At 46.9% G+C, this 14,465-nt stretch overlaps 1 protein-coding gene across 2 annotated transcripts in view; it reads right to left on the reverse strand.

Annotated features, from left to right (window-relative positions):
• Positions 1-14,465, reverse strand: part of PLCB3 (phospholipase C beta 3) — an 89,641-nt gene that overhangs the window by 56,991 nt on the left and 18,185 nt on the right. For both annotated transcript variants that reach the window (XM_060254593.1, XM_060254586.1), the window contains exons 3-4: positions 3,664-3,732; positions 436-579 (exon numbers count right to left, since the gene is read on the reverse strand). In XM_060254593.1, coding sequence (XP_060110576.1) covers positions 436-579; positions 3,664-3,732 — 213 coding nt within the window. The remainder of the gene's footprint in view (positions 1-435; positions 580-3,663; positions 3,733-14,465) is intronic.

A 14,465-nucleotide genomic window follows, 5' to 3' on the forward strand; every position in this document is an offset into this window, starting at 1 on the left:
CTGAAAAATTCCCTCAGTATAAGGCAGCTTCATGTGTTCAATGGTTAAACGGACAATCAGAAAGGCCAATCAGAATTCAGAGGCCGAGGCCAAGAGGGCTATTTGGTTTGCCCCTCTAGCTAAAAAGGGGACCTCAAATTTAGACACGTGTTAATTCGCTGGCATTTGATAAGTTCACACTTTGATTTTACAAGCATGTTGTTTTTATTATGACAATAGGCCTCAAAAACGAGAAGTGGTGTGGGCTGCTTTAGACCTCTGAGAGGGCCTGTGACTCACCGTAACGTAGCCTCACATCAGGTACATAGAAACCGGCCTGCTTCTCACCTCCCCCCAACTATTTCAGCTACCCTATTTGCATCTTCTACTCTGTGGGTAACACCCTCTCTTGTAGAATTCCCTCAGCCATCTTCTCAAGCAACGCTCCTGTCCTACCTTAGCCGTGTCATCCTGGACAACCGCCATGAAGTTGAGGAAGCTGATGTTGACCAGGTCAGGGCCATACACAACCGTCACCAACTTATCCTCAGGGTGTTGCTCTGAGCCCCCGAAGCCAAGAATCTCTCGGATCTTGGGGTCCTGAGGCAAAGCAATGGAGAATCTGAATGCAGCCAAACTCAATTCACCCAGCTGCCATGACGCTAGAGAGAATCTGAGGAAGTAATGGCTTTTCTGTCCCTGCAAAGCCATTACATGCAGACATTGTGTTGCCTTATGGTACATCTCTGATTTTGACTTTGTAAATGCGGAGGAAATGTAAGCGCCGGTTTAGCACCAAAGAAGTCAGTCAGACAGAAACACATTTATCTGATTACAGGAACAAGCTGTTTGGGTGTGACACCTCTCTCCCTTGCTTTTAATGCCTGAACTGAAAGATACATTTGTTCACGAGTGGAGTTTGTCCCCCAGGGCTGCTTCATGTGCAGAAAACAGTGTGTCTAGATGGGAAGCTGTAACACTCCACCTCCCCTGCAACTTCATGTTCTCAATCTGAATTGGGACCTGAAGTGCTTGGGAAAACAAAGTCATAGAATCCTAGAATCACAGAGTTGGAAGGGGTCATAAAGGCCATCTAGTCCAACCCCCTGCTCTGTGCTATGTATAGAAGAGTGGACAGAGCCAAGGCAGTATAATATTAGGATCTGTATAGAACTTCTGGGTGTTCAAAGTCCTTCATGCACATTAGAGAGCTGCTGGGCTTTTTTTTTGTAGCAGGAACTCCTTTGAATATTAGGCCACACACCCCTGATATAGCCAATCCTTCTGGAGCTTACAGTAGGCACTGTAAGCTCTTGGAGGACTGGCTACATCACGGGTGTGTGGGCTAATATGCAAAGGAGTTTCTGCTACAAAAGCAGCCCTGGAGAGCTGTAACCTTCACAATAACCCTGTAAGGTAGGCCAGCAGTATCTCCATGTTATAGAAGTAGAGAGGGGGCGTTGAAACAAAGAAGAAGCTGCTTAAGACTACTTTGCGAGTTCAAGGCAAGAATTTCTCTACTCTTAACTAATCTCTTTGACACTGCTACTACACACAAGCTCTCAGTTCCTTGATCTCACATAAGCACACAAAGAAGTTGCAGAATGTGGCACAGGGCATACCACTCTTCCTTGTTTAAAAAAGGTTTGTTTTTTTAAAAAGTTTGCAATCAATACGTCTGCCTCTCTCCCATTTCTTCTTTTCCTTCTCAGAATCCAGAGCAAAGAATTTCAAGTACCCTGTATCACCACTAGCCAGTTGCTATGAACTGCAGAAGCAAAATTAATGATGTGAATTAAAACAAACAAACAGTAATGTGCTCGGCTTTTATGACTTATACCGGAGGTGGCCGAATTGTGGCTCCGGAGCCACATGTGGCTCTTTCACACATATTGTGTGGCTCTTGAAGCTCCCAACTACCCCATTGGCTGGCTTGGAGAAGGCATTTAAAGTTAAAATTGCTTTCTTTCCACCTCTCCCTCCCCCCCCCCCCGCTCCACCTTCTATTTTCCTTCCTTCCTCCCTCCCTCCCTCCAACATCTGACATTCATGTCTTGCAGCTCTCATACATCTGACATTTATTCTAGTGTCTCTTACATTAAGCAAGTTTGGCCACCGCTGGCTCACACACACAGAATTCAGCTGTATTCATTGCAGAATTGGGATTTCCTTGGCACAGAATCCTAAATTAAGTGCAGATCTATAAAAGCAGTGGTGGGAGAAGGTGGGCCAGGCAAAGCCAAGGACATCTCCCAGTCTTAGCATGGAGAGGATAGCCAGTGATGGGGGTTAAATATCCAAATGCTGCAGATCTGCCAATCTCCAGGTTCCAGAGGTCAACATTACCTGGAGGTCTCTGGGTTACAGAGACCAGTTCTTTTGGAAAAAAGGGCTGCTTTGGAAGGTGAACTCTGTGGCATTATACCCTGGTGAGGTCTTTTCCCTCCCCAAACCCTGCCTTTCCCCAAGCTCCACCCCCAAAATCTCCCAGAATTCCCCCACCCAGAGCTAGCAGCCCTACACTACTCCGAGCAGAGAAATTGTTTTACTAAGGCATCAGATTCGTTAGGTCTATTTATTTTATTTCAAATCCCTCATGCTGCCTTTCTGTCCAAATAGGGTCTTCCCAAGGCAGCAAACGTAAAAATACCTCATTCCTCATCTGAAGAAGTGTGCATGCACATGGAAGCTTACGTTCTGAATAAAACTAAGTTGGTCTTAAAGGTGCAATCGACTCCTATTTTGTAAAAATATTAAAACACCTGCACATTAAAACAGCATTTAAAGTATAAAACAATTTAATAAAAATGCATAAGCGTGATTCAAGCCAGAGTTTATTTTTACTGTAGTCAATTAGTGAACTTATTCCTTTTGTGGACAACCACTCAAACCCACCCGAATCTATATGAAAATCCTTGTTTGCCTCAAAAATGACTGTTTAATTCTATTGTTCATCCCCCCCACAGAGACCCAGCTGGCAAAGAGACCCTTCCTGCACTGTGATAAGGGCAGTGCCAAGGAACAAACCAGGATGGCTGTATTTGTACATTACGTAGAACCAGGCTTTGGATTCAGTGGGAGCTCACAGGAAAACAGCTCCTGAACCCTTCTGAGAGTTCCACCTCCTCCTTCTGAGAGTTCCACCTCCTTGTCCATTGAATAGTATGTGCAGCTGCATAACAATCCCTGGATGAGCTCCACCACCTATTTTTCTGCGTAGAACTATAGGCTAAGCTAAAAATGGTAAATAAGCTACTTTCAAACAGGAGGAGGAGGAGACTGTAGACTTATACACTGCCCTTCTCTCTGCATCAGAGTCTCAGAGTGGCTTACATTCTCCTTTATCTTCTTCCCCCACAACAGACACCCTTGTGAGGTAGGTGGGGCTGAGAGAGCTCTCACAGCAGCTGCCCTTTCAAGGACAACCTCTGCCAGAGCTATGGCTGACTCAAGGCCATTCCAGCAGCTGCAAGTGGAGGAGTGGGGAATCAAACCTGGTTCTCCCAGATAAAAGTCCACGCAGTTAACTAGTACAACAAACTGGCTCCCTGGTCTAACCGACAATATCCATAGCTAGCATAGTGACCTGCATTCAGACAATCATGCATGCCATATTTAGGTTCAATTAAACTGCAGTTTCTGAACCCAACCCTCCCTTCCTCTCTCTCTCAGCATTGTGGTTACCTTGGGGAGTTTAGCATATCGCCCAGTCCGAGTGTCCCGGATAGAGCTGATGTCCAGAATGTCAACTTCCTGGAAGGGGATTGGGGGGAAGAGGAAGGAAAAAAGACCCCCTTAGTTCAGTGCCCATTATGAGCTGACGTTACACATTTTCAACATCTTGTGCACAAACAAGAGTTACAAAACATGTTAATTAGGCTGGGTAGCAAGGTCTCTTCCCAACGCGACAAGCTGCACATTAATTTTAGCTTGCTAGCCGGCTGCCACAGTTACACCGGACAAACAGATGCTTATTTTTGCACAGCTGCTTCAAAGGAGAAAAGAAAAGAACCACACACACACACACAAAACCCCCATTTGTATCCATTATACTGTGCCCCAGGCTGGCCATTAACACAAATTTCCCCTTTCATATTCAGGAATGTTAATGTTCCAGCTCTCTCACTTTCTCTAATGGAACTGTAGCACAATCTTTTCATTTTTATCAAGGCACGTTCCCATTAATTATTACGGTCAGTTTGTTGCTTATTTGTGAAGTACAGGAATTCTCCGTGCTTTCAAAGGCTGTACTTATGCCAGGGCCCGGGCGAACCTGGTCTCCTCAGATCTCAGAAGCTAAGCAGGGTCAGTCCTGATTGGAATTTGGATGAGAGACCACCCAGGAAGTCCAGGGTTGCTACACAGAGGCAGGCAAAGGTAAAACCACTTCTCAGCATCTCTAGCCTTGAAAACCCTTTGGGATCACCATAAATCAGAAGACTTGACAGAACTTTCCATCACAGTTATGCTGGAACAGTACCAAGACAGTTTATCACAGGGGTGGCCAAACTGCGGCTCGGTTTGGCCACCCCTGTGCCACATGTGTTGCTCTTGAAGCCCCCACTACCCCCCTCGGCCAGCTTGGAGAAGGCATCTGTCTCTTTAAATCACTTATCCAAGTCAAGCCAACCAGCAGCCTGGAGAATGCATTTAAAGTTAAAGATGTTTTCTTCCCACCTCTCCCTCCCCACCCCATGTATCCTTCCTTCCTTCCTTCCTTCCTTCCTTCCTTCCTTCCTTCCTTCCTTCCTTCCTTCCTTCCTTCCTTCCTTCCTTCCTTCCTTCCTTCCTTCCTCTCACAAACATCTGATGTTTATTCTGTGTGGCTCTTACATTAAGCAGCTTTGGCAACTCCTGGATTATCTGTTATCTAGTTAGCAGGCCCTGTGGCGCACAGTGGTAAAGCTGCAAGTACTGCAGTCAGAGCCCTCTGCTCACGACCTGAGTTTGATCCCGGCGGAAGCTGGGTTCAGATAGCCGGCTCGAGGTTGACTCAGCCTTCCATCCTTCTGAGGTGGGTAAAATGAGTACCCAGCTTGCTGGGGGGAAAGTGTAGATGACTGGGGAAGGCAATGGCAAACCACCCTGTAAAAAGTTTGCCGTGGAAATGCTGTGAAAGCAACGTCACCCCAGAGTCGAAAACGACTGGTGCTTGCACAGGGGACTACCTTTACCTAACAGGCACACCATGGGTGAACAGGGTGCTTTATGGAGAGAAAGAGTCCCTGCCCCAAGAAGCTAACATTCTAGAATTTGACATGAGAGAAAAGGGGGCAGGGCAGAGGCAAGGAGAAACAGGGAAGGAGGCGTAGTCCAATCTCTGTTATACATGATTCAGTGGGCAAAGCCTACTATGGGATTAATGGAAAGTGCAGGCTTTGAGGAAGCTTTTGAAGGAAGTCGGAGCAGGGGCAACACGCAAGCATCCCAGGAGGCAGTTCCAGGTAGAAGTAGGAAGCAGGAAGCCTTCCAACAGCCAAGTATGCACAGAAGAAGGACCATGACAGCACTGCATTGGGACAGAAGAGCAGACAGCGAAGGCCACGGAGAGCTAGGAAGATAACTTACAGGAAGTTTGTTCTGGTGTCCGGGAGCAGGCAGGAAGTCATGCAGGGATTTAAGGAGAAGGGTCATATGATTAGATGGGTAAAAGAGGTGAATGATTTGGTGGCAGTGAAACACTTGCAAGGCCAATTCAAGGCATTTTCCTCATCCCCAAAACCAATCAGACCGAAGACTGATTTAAGATAAGCATCCCTGCTTCCCAAGGCAGCCCAGCTGAATACATGAAGCTGCTTTATACTGTATCAGTTCATTAGTTCGTCAAGGTCAGTATTGTCTACTCCAGGGGTCCTCAAACTTTTTAAATAGGGGGCCAGTTCACTGTCCCTCAGACTGTTGGAGGGCCGGACTGCCATTACTGTACAAGGCCGCGGGCCGTCAGTTCTCCGTCTTCTGCATCTCTCTCCCTTCCCCACACCACACACCCCGGCCTGGGAACTCACCTCACCTCGGTATCACCTCATACTCTGTCTCCGCCGCCTCAGCCCAGTGCCGGAAGTGTGCGTTGCTAACGCGAGTTTAGGTCAAACGTCACTTCCGGTCTGATTTTGCCATAACCTGGCGGGCCGCATAAACATCCTCAGTAGGCCGCATCTGGCCCGCGGGCCGTAGTTTGAGGACCCCTGGTCTACTCAGACTGGCAGCAGCTCTCCGGGGTCTCAGATGGCGGTCTTTCACATCACCTCCTAACTGAAAATGCCAGGGGTTGAACTCGGGACCTTCTGAATGCCAAGCAGGTGCTGTACCACTGAGCCACGGCCCCTACATCCACCATTTTCTCTCTGACTGATTTCCCACTAGTCTTGTGCCGCTCTCACACTCCTCTTCTCTGTGAGGCTTTCATAGGATTTCACACTATCTGCCCCGGAGCTGCAACTTGCTCTGCCTCTTTCGCGCAGCAAACAAAGTCCTCCAAAAACCAGTTTCTGTTTGCCACGCGAAAAAGGCAGAGCAAGTTGCAGCCCCGGGGCAGATAGTGTGAAATCCGACCAAAGCCCTGCGGAGAAGAGGAGAGTGAGCGTGGCATTAGGCTAGTGGGAAATCAGCCTCAGTGTCACAGCTGCTGTATCATTCCAAGCAGGACTGTTAAGCTCACACCCAGCCAATGTTCACAGGTTCAGGAGGTTCAGGAGGCAATACCCATCACTTCCTAGACAGAAGCCGGCCATGTGGCCCCAGAAGGTAGGACCAGAACCAATGGGTTGAAATTAAATCAAAAGAGTTTCCGGCTCAACATTAGGAAGAACTTCCTGACTGTTAGAGCGATTCCTCAGTGGAACAGGCTTCCTCGGGAGGTGGTGGGCTCTCCTTCCTTGGAAGTTTTTAAACAGAGGCTAGATGGCCATCTGACAGCAATGAAGATCCTGTGAATTTAGGGGGAGGTGTTTGTGAGTTTCCTGCATTGTGCAGGGGGTTGGACTAGATGACCCTGGAGGTCCCCTTCCAACTCTATGATTCTATAACGTCCCAATGCTGCTACCATGAACCCATGGCCGCATCGTTTCTTAGAATCATAACGTTGGAAGGGACCTCCAAGGCCATCTAGTCCAACCCCCTGTACAATGCAGGAAATGCACACATACCTCCCACCCCACACCACCAATAACCCCTGTTCCATGCCCAGAAGATGACAAGACACCTCCAGGATCCCTGGCCAAACTTTATTTCTCTGGGCCTGTAAGAAAGGGCCATGAGAACGAAGCACTGATGCAACCCTTCCTGCCCTCCGCCTCATGATCAGCCTAAGTTCTCAAAATCAGCATTGCTGTTATATGGCCATCTAGCCTCTGTATGAAAACTTCTAAAGGAGAAGAGCCCACCACCTCCTGAAGAAGCCTGTTCCACTGAAGAACCACTCTGCCCAGAAGTCCTTCCTGTTTCCTGCAGCCCCAGAAGGTAGGACCAGAGCCAATGGGTTTAAATTAAATCAAAAGAGTTCCTGGCTCAACATTAGGAAGAACTTCCTGACCATTGCAGCGGTTCCTCAGTGGAAGAGGCTTCCTCAGGAGGTGGTGGGCTCTCCTCCCTTGGAAGTTTTTAAACACAGGCTAGATCAGGGGTGGGGAACAGTGGCTCTCCAGATGTTTTTTGCCTACAACTCCCATCAGCCCCAGCCACTGGCCATGCTGGCTGGGGCTGATGGGAGTTGTAGGCAAAAAGCATCTGGAGAGCCACTGTTCCCCACCCCTGGGCTAGATGGTCATCTGACAGCAATAAGGATCCTGTGGATTTAGGGGGCAGTATTTTGAATTCCCTTCATTGTGCAGGGGGTTGGACTAGATGACCCTGGAGGTCCCTTTCAACTCGAGAGTCATGGAGTAAAAGGACAGTCCTCTTGTGGATCAAAAACTGGCTGATTAATAGGAAGCAGAGAGTGAGTATATATGGGCAGTCTTCGCAGTGGAGGATGGTAAGCAGTGGGGTGCCGCAGGGCTCAGTACTGGGTCCCATGCTCTTTAACTTGTTCATAAATGATTTGGAGTTGGGAGTGAGCAGTGAAGTGGCCAAGTTTGCAGATGACACTAAATTGTTCAGGGTGGTGACAACCAGAGAGGATTGTGAGGCACTCCAAACATAGGCAGGCAATATTCTCTGCTGAGCATGAAGCCAAGCTGTTCCTCCCTTCCAGCATTCTAGCCAGCCCAAGCAAAGTTGACAAGCACATTTTTAAAGTGGATTAAACATCCTGGGTGCTTTTAATAAGACTGAAGCACTATTAAGACTTTTTCCACTTAGATTTTTCCCTGCTAGATGTTACTGGCTTATTACCCAATTCCACCTGAGCCCTACCCCAACCACCATCTGTATGATGAAAAAGCAAACCTGAATGAGATGAAAGGCTGATTTAAGATAAGCATCCCTGCTTCCCATGGCAGCCGAACAGATGCTTCTAAGAAGTTCAAAACAGGGCAGAAAGACAATAGCAATCTCGTGTTGTCTACCCAGTAGCATCTGGGTTTCAGAGGTTGACTGCATTTGAAATCGGAGATGCAGTCTGTCCATTAACAGCTACTAACCAGCTACTAACAGCTAGCCTCCATGAACAGCTAGTTTCCAGTTGAGTAGAATCAAGATTTTGCTGTATCTGAAACAGTGAACACTGACTCACAAAATCTCATCTCCTGCCACAAATTTTGCTAGTCTTTAATGGTGGTACTACAAACTAAGATGACTACCCATCAAGACTTGGAGGGTATAAGCTTTCAAGAGTCAAATATACTCCAAAAGCCACATCTTGGGAAATTTTGTTGGTCTCAAAGTGCTCCTGAATGCAAATGCCACTGTTCAACTGCAGACCAACATAGTTACCCTCTGAAACTCTAAAAAGGCAAATTCAGTCTTGGGCTGTATCAACGGAAGTGTAGTGTCCAGATCACATGAAGTGATGGTATCAGTTTACTCTGATGGAGAGCCAGTTTGGTGTGATGGTTAAGTGTGTGGACTCTTATCTGGGAGAACCGGGTTTGATTCCCCACTCCTCCACTTGCAGCTGCTGGAATGGCCTTGGGTCAGCCATAGCTCTGGCAGAGGTTGTCCTTGAAAGGGCAGCTGCTGTGAGAGCCCTCTCCAGCCCCACCCACCTCACAGGGTGTCTGTTGTGGGGGAGGAAGGTAAAGGAGATTGTGAGCCGCTCTGAGACTCTTCAGAGTGGAGGGCGGGATATAAATCCAATAACTTCTTCTACTCTGCTGTAGTAAGATCTCACCTAGAATACTGTGTGCAGTTTTGGGCACAATTTAAGAAGGATATAGACAAGCTGGAACGTGTCTAGAGGAGGGCAGTGAAGATTGTGAGGGGTCTGGAGACCCAAGTCCTATGAGGAAAGGCTGAAGGAGCTGGGTATGTTTAGCCTGGAGAGGAGATGATTGAGAGGTGATATGATCACAATCAAGTACTGACATATATAGAAGATGATGCGGAATTGTTTTCTGTTGCCCTAGAAGATTGGCCCAGAACCAGTGGGCTGAAATTAAATCAGAAGAGTTTCAGGCTACCATCACTTCATGTGATCTGGACACTACACTTCCGTTGATACAGCCCAAAACTGAATTTGCCTTTTTAGAGTTTCAGAGGGTAACTATGTTGGTCTGCAGTTGAACAGTGGCATTTGCATTCAGGAGCACTTTGAAACTAACAAAATTTCCCAAGATTGGCTTTTGGAGTATATTTGACTCTTGAAAGCTTATACCCTCCAAGAACTTCCTGAGAGTTAGAGCAGTTCCTCAGTGGAACAGGCTTTCTTTGGCAGATGGTGGGCTCTCCTTCCTTGGAGGTTTTTAAGCAGAAGCTAGATGGCCATCTTAGGCAGATCATGAGATGAAGGCAGAAAGGTTTCTGTAGATATTATGGGCTGTATGACCATGGTCTTGGCATTGTAGAACCTGACAGTTCGTCAGCAGCTGTGACTGGTATCCTCAGAGGTATAACACAGAAGGCTAGAGTTCTCTCTGTGTCAAAGTGAGAAGAAGATGGCAGGCACTTCTCACTTTGACACAGAGAGAACTCTAGCCATCTGTGTTATACCTCTGAGGATGCCAGTCACAGCTGCTGGTGAAAACGTCAGGCTTTACAATGCCAAGACCATGGCCATACAGCCCGAAAATCTACAACAACTAATGAACTCTGGCGATGAAAGTCTTTGACAACATATTAAGGCAGGAAGGGTCGCATCAGTGCTTAGTTCTTGTGGCCGTTCTTACACGCCCAGGGAAATGGTGATTGCCATTTTGGGGCCTGTGAGCAATTTTTCTCTAGGCCAGTTTAGCAAGGGATCCCAGAGGTTTTTGCCATCTTCTGGGCATGGAACAGGGGTCACTGGGGATGTACGTATATGGGAGGGAGGCATTTGCAAATTTCCTGCATTGTGCAGGGGGTTGGACTAGATTAACCTGGAGGTCCCTTCCAACTCTATGATTCCATGAAACTAGCCTCTGTGAATTGGTCTAAGTTCACTTCTAAATCTGTCCAAGTGAATGCCCTGCACTCTATGCCAAAAGAGTGGCTCTGGTTCAGTGGCAGAGTGTTTACTTGGCATCCAAAAAGTCCCAGGTTCAATTGCTAACATCTCTAGTTAAAAAGGTCCAGGTGATCTCCTTTATCTCCTCCTTGTTTGAAACTTAATAAAAAAGTTAAACCAGAAAAAAGGTCCAGGTGATGTGAAAGATCTCTGCCCCAAACTCTGGAGAGCCGCCACCACCAGTATGAGTAGATAATACTAATTTTGATGGAACATAAGTCTGATTCAGTACAAGGCGGCTCTGTGCATGTTCATGTGTACATTATAGGCCTTGAGTTGCAAGGGCTGGTCCCACCATAACTTCTGCTTCAACTTGAGTTACTGAAGGTTCCAGCATCACCTTGTACACTGAAACTGAGCTCACTCAACTCACCCAAATTATCAGGAACTCTCAGCTCAGAAACAGACGTCTGCTCTCTGCTTGAGGCACACAGCAGATTGAATCACATAATTTTTATAAAACGTTTTGGTGGTAGGGAAGTTCCGGGGTGGGTGGGGTGTGTGTGCTTGCCTTCTGGAAAAAGCTTACGCTAGCAGAGCCCATTCTCTCATGCTCTGGTGCCCGTTACCTGCCTGTCCCCCCCCCCCCCCATTCTCGCTCCTTCTGGACTGTCTGTTCAAGCGTTCGTCGGAAGCCAAGGGAGAAGAGAGGCAGCGGAAGCCGTAGATAGCCACTTAAGCTAACTGTTCTGCCTTGGGTCTTGGCCAGATGTAAAAGAGCTTCCAACCACAGGGAAATTGTGTGGTAGCAAAGAGGCAAAGAATGGAAAGCCGTAGAGGTTTTCCTCCGGTCAAAAGGAAATTATTTTTGAGGGTGGGGAGGGTGTCCAGGAGAAGGGAGGAAAAAGAACTGCCACAGGAAGAGAGAAAAGTTGTTTTGGAGTTCAGGTGTCCAAAGCTAACAGCACACCCCTAAAAAGGCGTGGCACATTTTTCTCTCGATGAGTAGACGGAAATGAAATCTGGATTTATCTTTTCAAAACAAATCAAGACACGTTTCTCCCTTCTTCTCGCAGCTACGGCAAGACGGAGGGGATGAAAACAGCCACACCAACCCACAGTCACTCTCTCCTCCGAGTCCCCCTTTTACTTCCACTACTAAGGATTTCCCCCTGTCCACACGATCCACACCACAAACAAGAACAAAGATAAAGCAGGGACCACAATAGCCCCAACTGCCACTTCAATGCTCTGAGGAGCCTCAGTTCCACCTGCTGTTTCTAACCCGCTTCTCTCAGTCAAACACTGAACAATGTCACCGGCTTAACAATACAACATTCCTCAAATGTTTAAAACCCACATTTCGCATTTCATAATCTGCCCACCATCGTCAATACAACTAACAACGGGGCAGGGAGGGGTTTCCTGGGCGGACCAGATAATTTCTAAGAGGGGTTCCTCCTCAGCTAGTTAATATTGTTTCTGTGAACCTGGGCCAACCATCAAGTTTCCCAATAAATATAAAAAGACAATAATGTACACAGGCGAACAAATCCAAAGTTAACTGGCGCTGAGTACTGCAAACCAAAAATGTTTTTTTAAAGGTAGGGGAGGAAAACGCACAAGCGGGGAATTTCAAGAGGAGGGTTTAACTAGAGCAAGAATGGAGGATGAGAGGAGAATGGGATTTCCCCTATTTCCAAACCCCCATCCAACTCTATCTTCTACCAACACATTAATCCACAATTCCACATCCACGTCACAAAGTCAACACAGCTGTCTGAGCTTTCCTGATCTGGGGAAGGCATTTAACAACAATTCAGCTCTGCATAACCCTTAAAACTGTATTCGCTTCAGGAAACCCATTCTGCAGATTAAAGACAGCTTCCAAAAAGGCTCAGGAGCAGGCTGTGGCTGCCCAAGCATGTCTGCAAAGGGAGGTGGAGGCTATCCCACAGGCTAAGATCCCAGGCTAGCCCAATCTTGTCAGATCTCGGAAGCTAAGCAGGGTCAGCCCTGGCTAGTATTTGGGTGGGAGACTTCCAAGGAATCCCAGGGTTGTAACGCAGAGGCAGGCAATGGTGAATCACCTCTGAACATCTCTTGCCTTGAAAACCCTACAGGGTCACCATAAATCAGCTGTGATGTGATGGCACTTTCCGCCACTAAAATGAGGAAAGTGCAATCACCACACAGGGAAAGGCAGTCATTAACCATGAAGGGTCACCAGTGGGGCAGACCTCTTGGCCAATCCAAGACCAGAGCATAAGCAATCGATCACCCTTGCTCTAAGACATTTCAAAGGCTCTGGGGAAACGTCTTGAATTATCTAGAAGGGGGATCTGTATGAAGGCTGTAAAGATTTCCTGATCCCTCCTTTGGACAAGATTTTTGCACATGATTTTTGCAAATGAACTGACTGTGTTGCAGACCTTAATTTTTTGGAGGGTTGTAAGAGAAAAAGGTTGCTCCTGTGATTACATACACTGGCTTGTGATAGAATGTTATGTTGGAATTGAATGTATTAACTCTATAACTATTAAAAATAGTTTCTTAGTGGTTTTCTATATCGGACTACTTTTAACACTAAAACCCCTAGTTTTTGCTTTTGTTTTAGTCTCTAGGTCTGTGCAGGGGATCCCCCAGCTTTGCAGGCTTTTCCCCACTCCCAGACAGCTGGCTGGCAGGGGGGAAGCCTTGCCCCAACAGCCATGATGAGCCTTTAGATCTCAGGTGGGTTCAGAAGCTTGCAACTGCTTCTCTTTTGGAAGGTGTGTGTGTGCCTTTAAATCTCAGTGAGACTGAAGCTGTGGGGGGTGTGGTGAGCAGGAAGAGCCACCTGTGTGTGTGTGAGAGAGGGGGGAAGTCAGAGAGCCCCTTTGTTCATTTTGTATTCCTTTCAGAAGCTATCTGCGTAGTAAAAGAGATAGCTCAGAGTTAACTAGAACCTGAGCATGGGATAGAGGAAAACTCCACACCCTAGACCTTTCTTTCCTTAAGTTGGTTGAAATACAGCAGATTGTTACATTTAGCAACTCCAGTGAGTAAAGCTATCTAAACCATTGCCCCAGGGAGATCACAAAAGAATGGGCATGCAAACTGTTTGACTGCTTTGCGAGTGTGTGTATGAGAGTTCACTTCCATTTTAGTGGAAGTGCAGCTGCTGTGGAAGCATTTGAATGCAAAAAAAGAGGAGGAAATGACTGTATTCAGGGCAACTGCTCTGCTGCATTTTTATGTATTTATTTTTAGGGAGTGAGAAAGTCTCCTGGCTCCACCCTCAGAGTCCCCAGATATTTCCTGAGTTGGACCTGGCAAACCTAAGTGGATGGCTGGAGACAAGACACCAAGTCCTGCAAGGGTATTTATGGAATACTAAATTTATAGCAATTTCAAGAGGGTAGCTGTATTAGTAGCATAAGAAAATTGGAGTCCACTAGCACCTTTCAGACCAACAACATTTTTCCAGGGTACAAGCTTTCAGTTAGCCAGAACTCATTCTGACAGACACAAATGAGGATGAATATCTATCAGCCCTTCTATCCACATGAGAGATGTGGGAGAGATATTATGAAAATGTTACTAGTAAGAGGCAGGAGGCAGCACTAGAATGCAAAGTGTAACACATTCGATTAATAAGAATCCAACATCTGTATTCAGCCTGGGGGGGTTCACTGTCCTAAACTTGTTAATGAATTCTAATTCAGTAATCTCACTAAACTGATTGTTTTAAAGACCTCCAGTTCCACTTGTATTTCTCATCATGATCCCAGCTTGGGGAATCTGGGCAGCCTGTTAGAACTCCAGTGGCGAATCAGAAGCCTTGCTGGGCAAAAGCCCCACCTGATCCCACCTTAGGGTTCTCAGGGGTTTAAAAAGCCCTATATGGCCTGGGACCTGCCTACCTGAAGGACCGTCTCTCCCCACATGTTCCCCAGAGAGTACTGAGATCGGGAACCCAAAATCT

Source organism: Heteronotia binoei, chromosome 1, assembly GCF_032191835.1.
Source record: "Heteronotia binoei isolate CCM8104 ecotype False Entrance Well chromosome 1, APGP_CSIRO_Hbin_v1, whole genome shotgun sequence".
In the NCBI taxonomy this organism is placed as follows: Eukaryota; Metazoa; Chordata; class Lepidosauria; order Squamata; family Gekkonidae; genus Heteronotia; species Heteronotia binoei.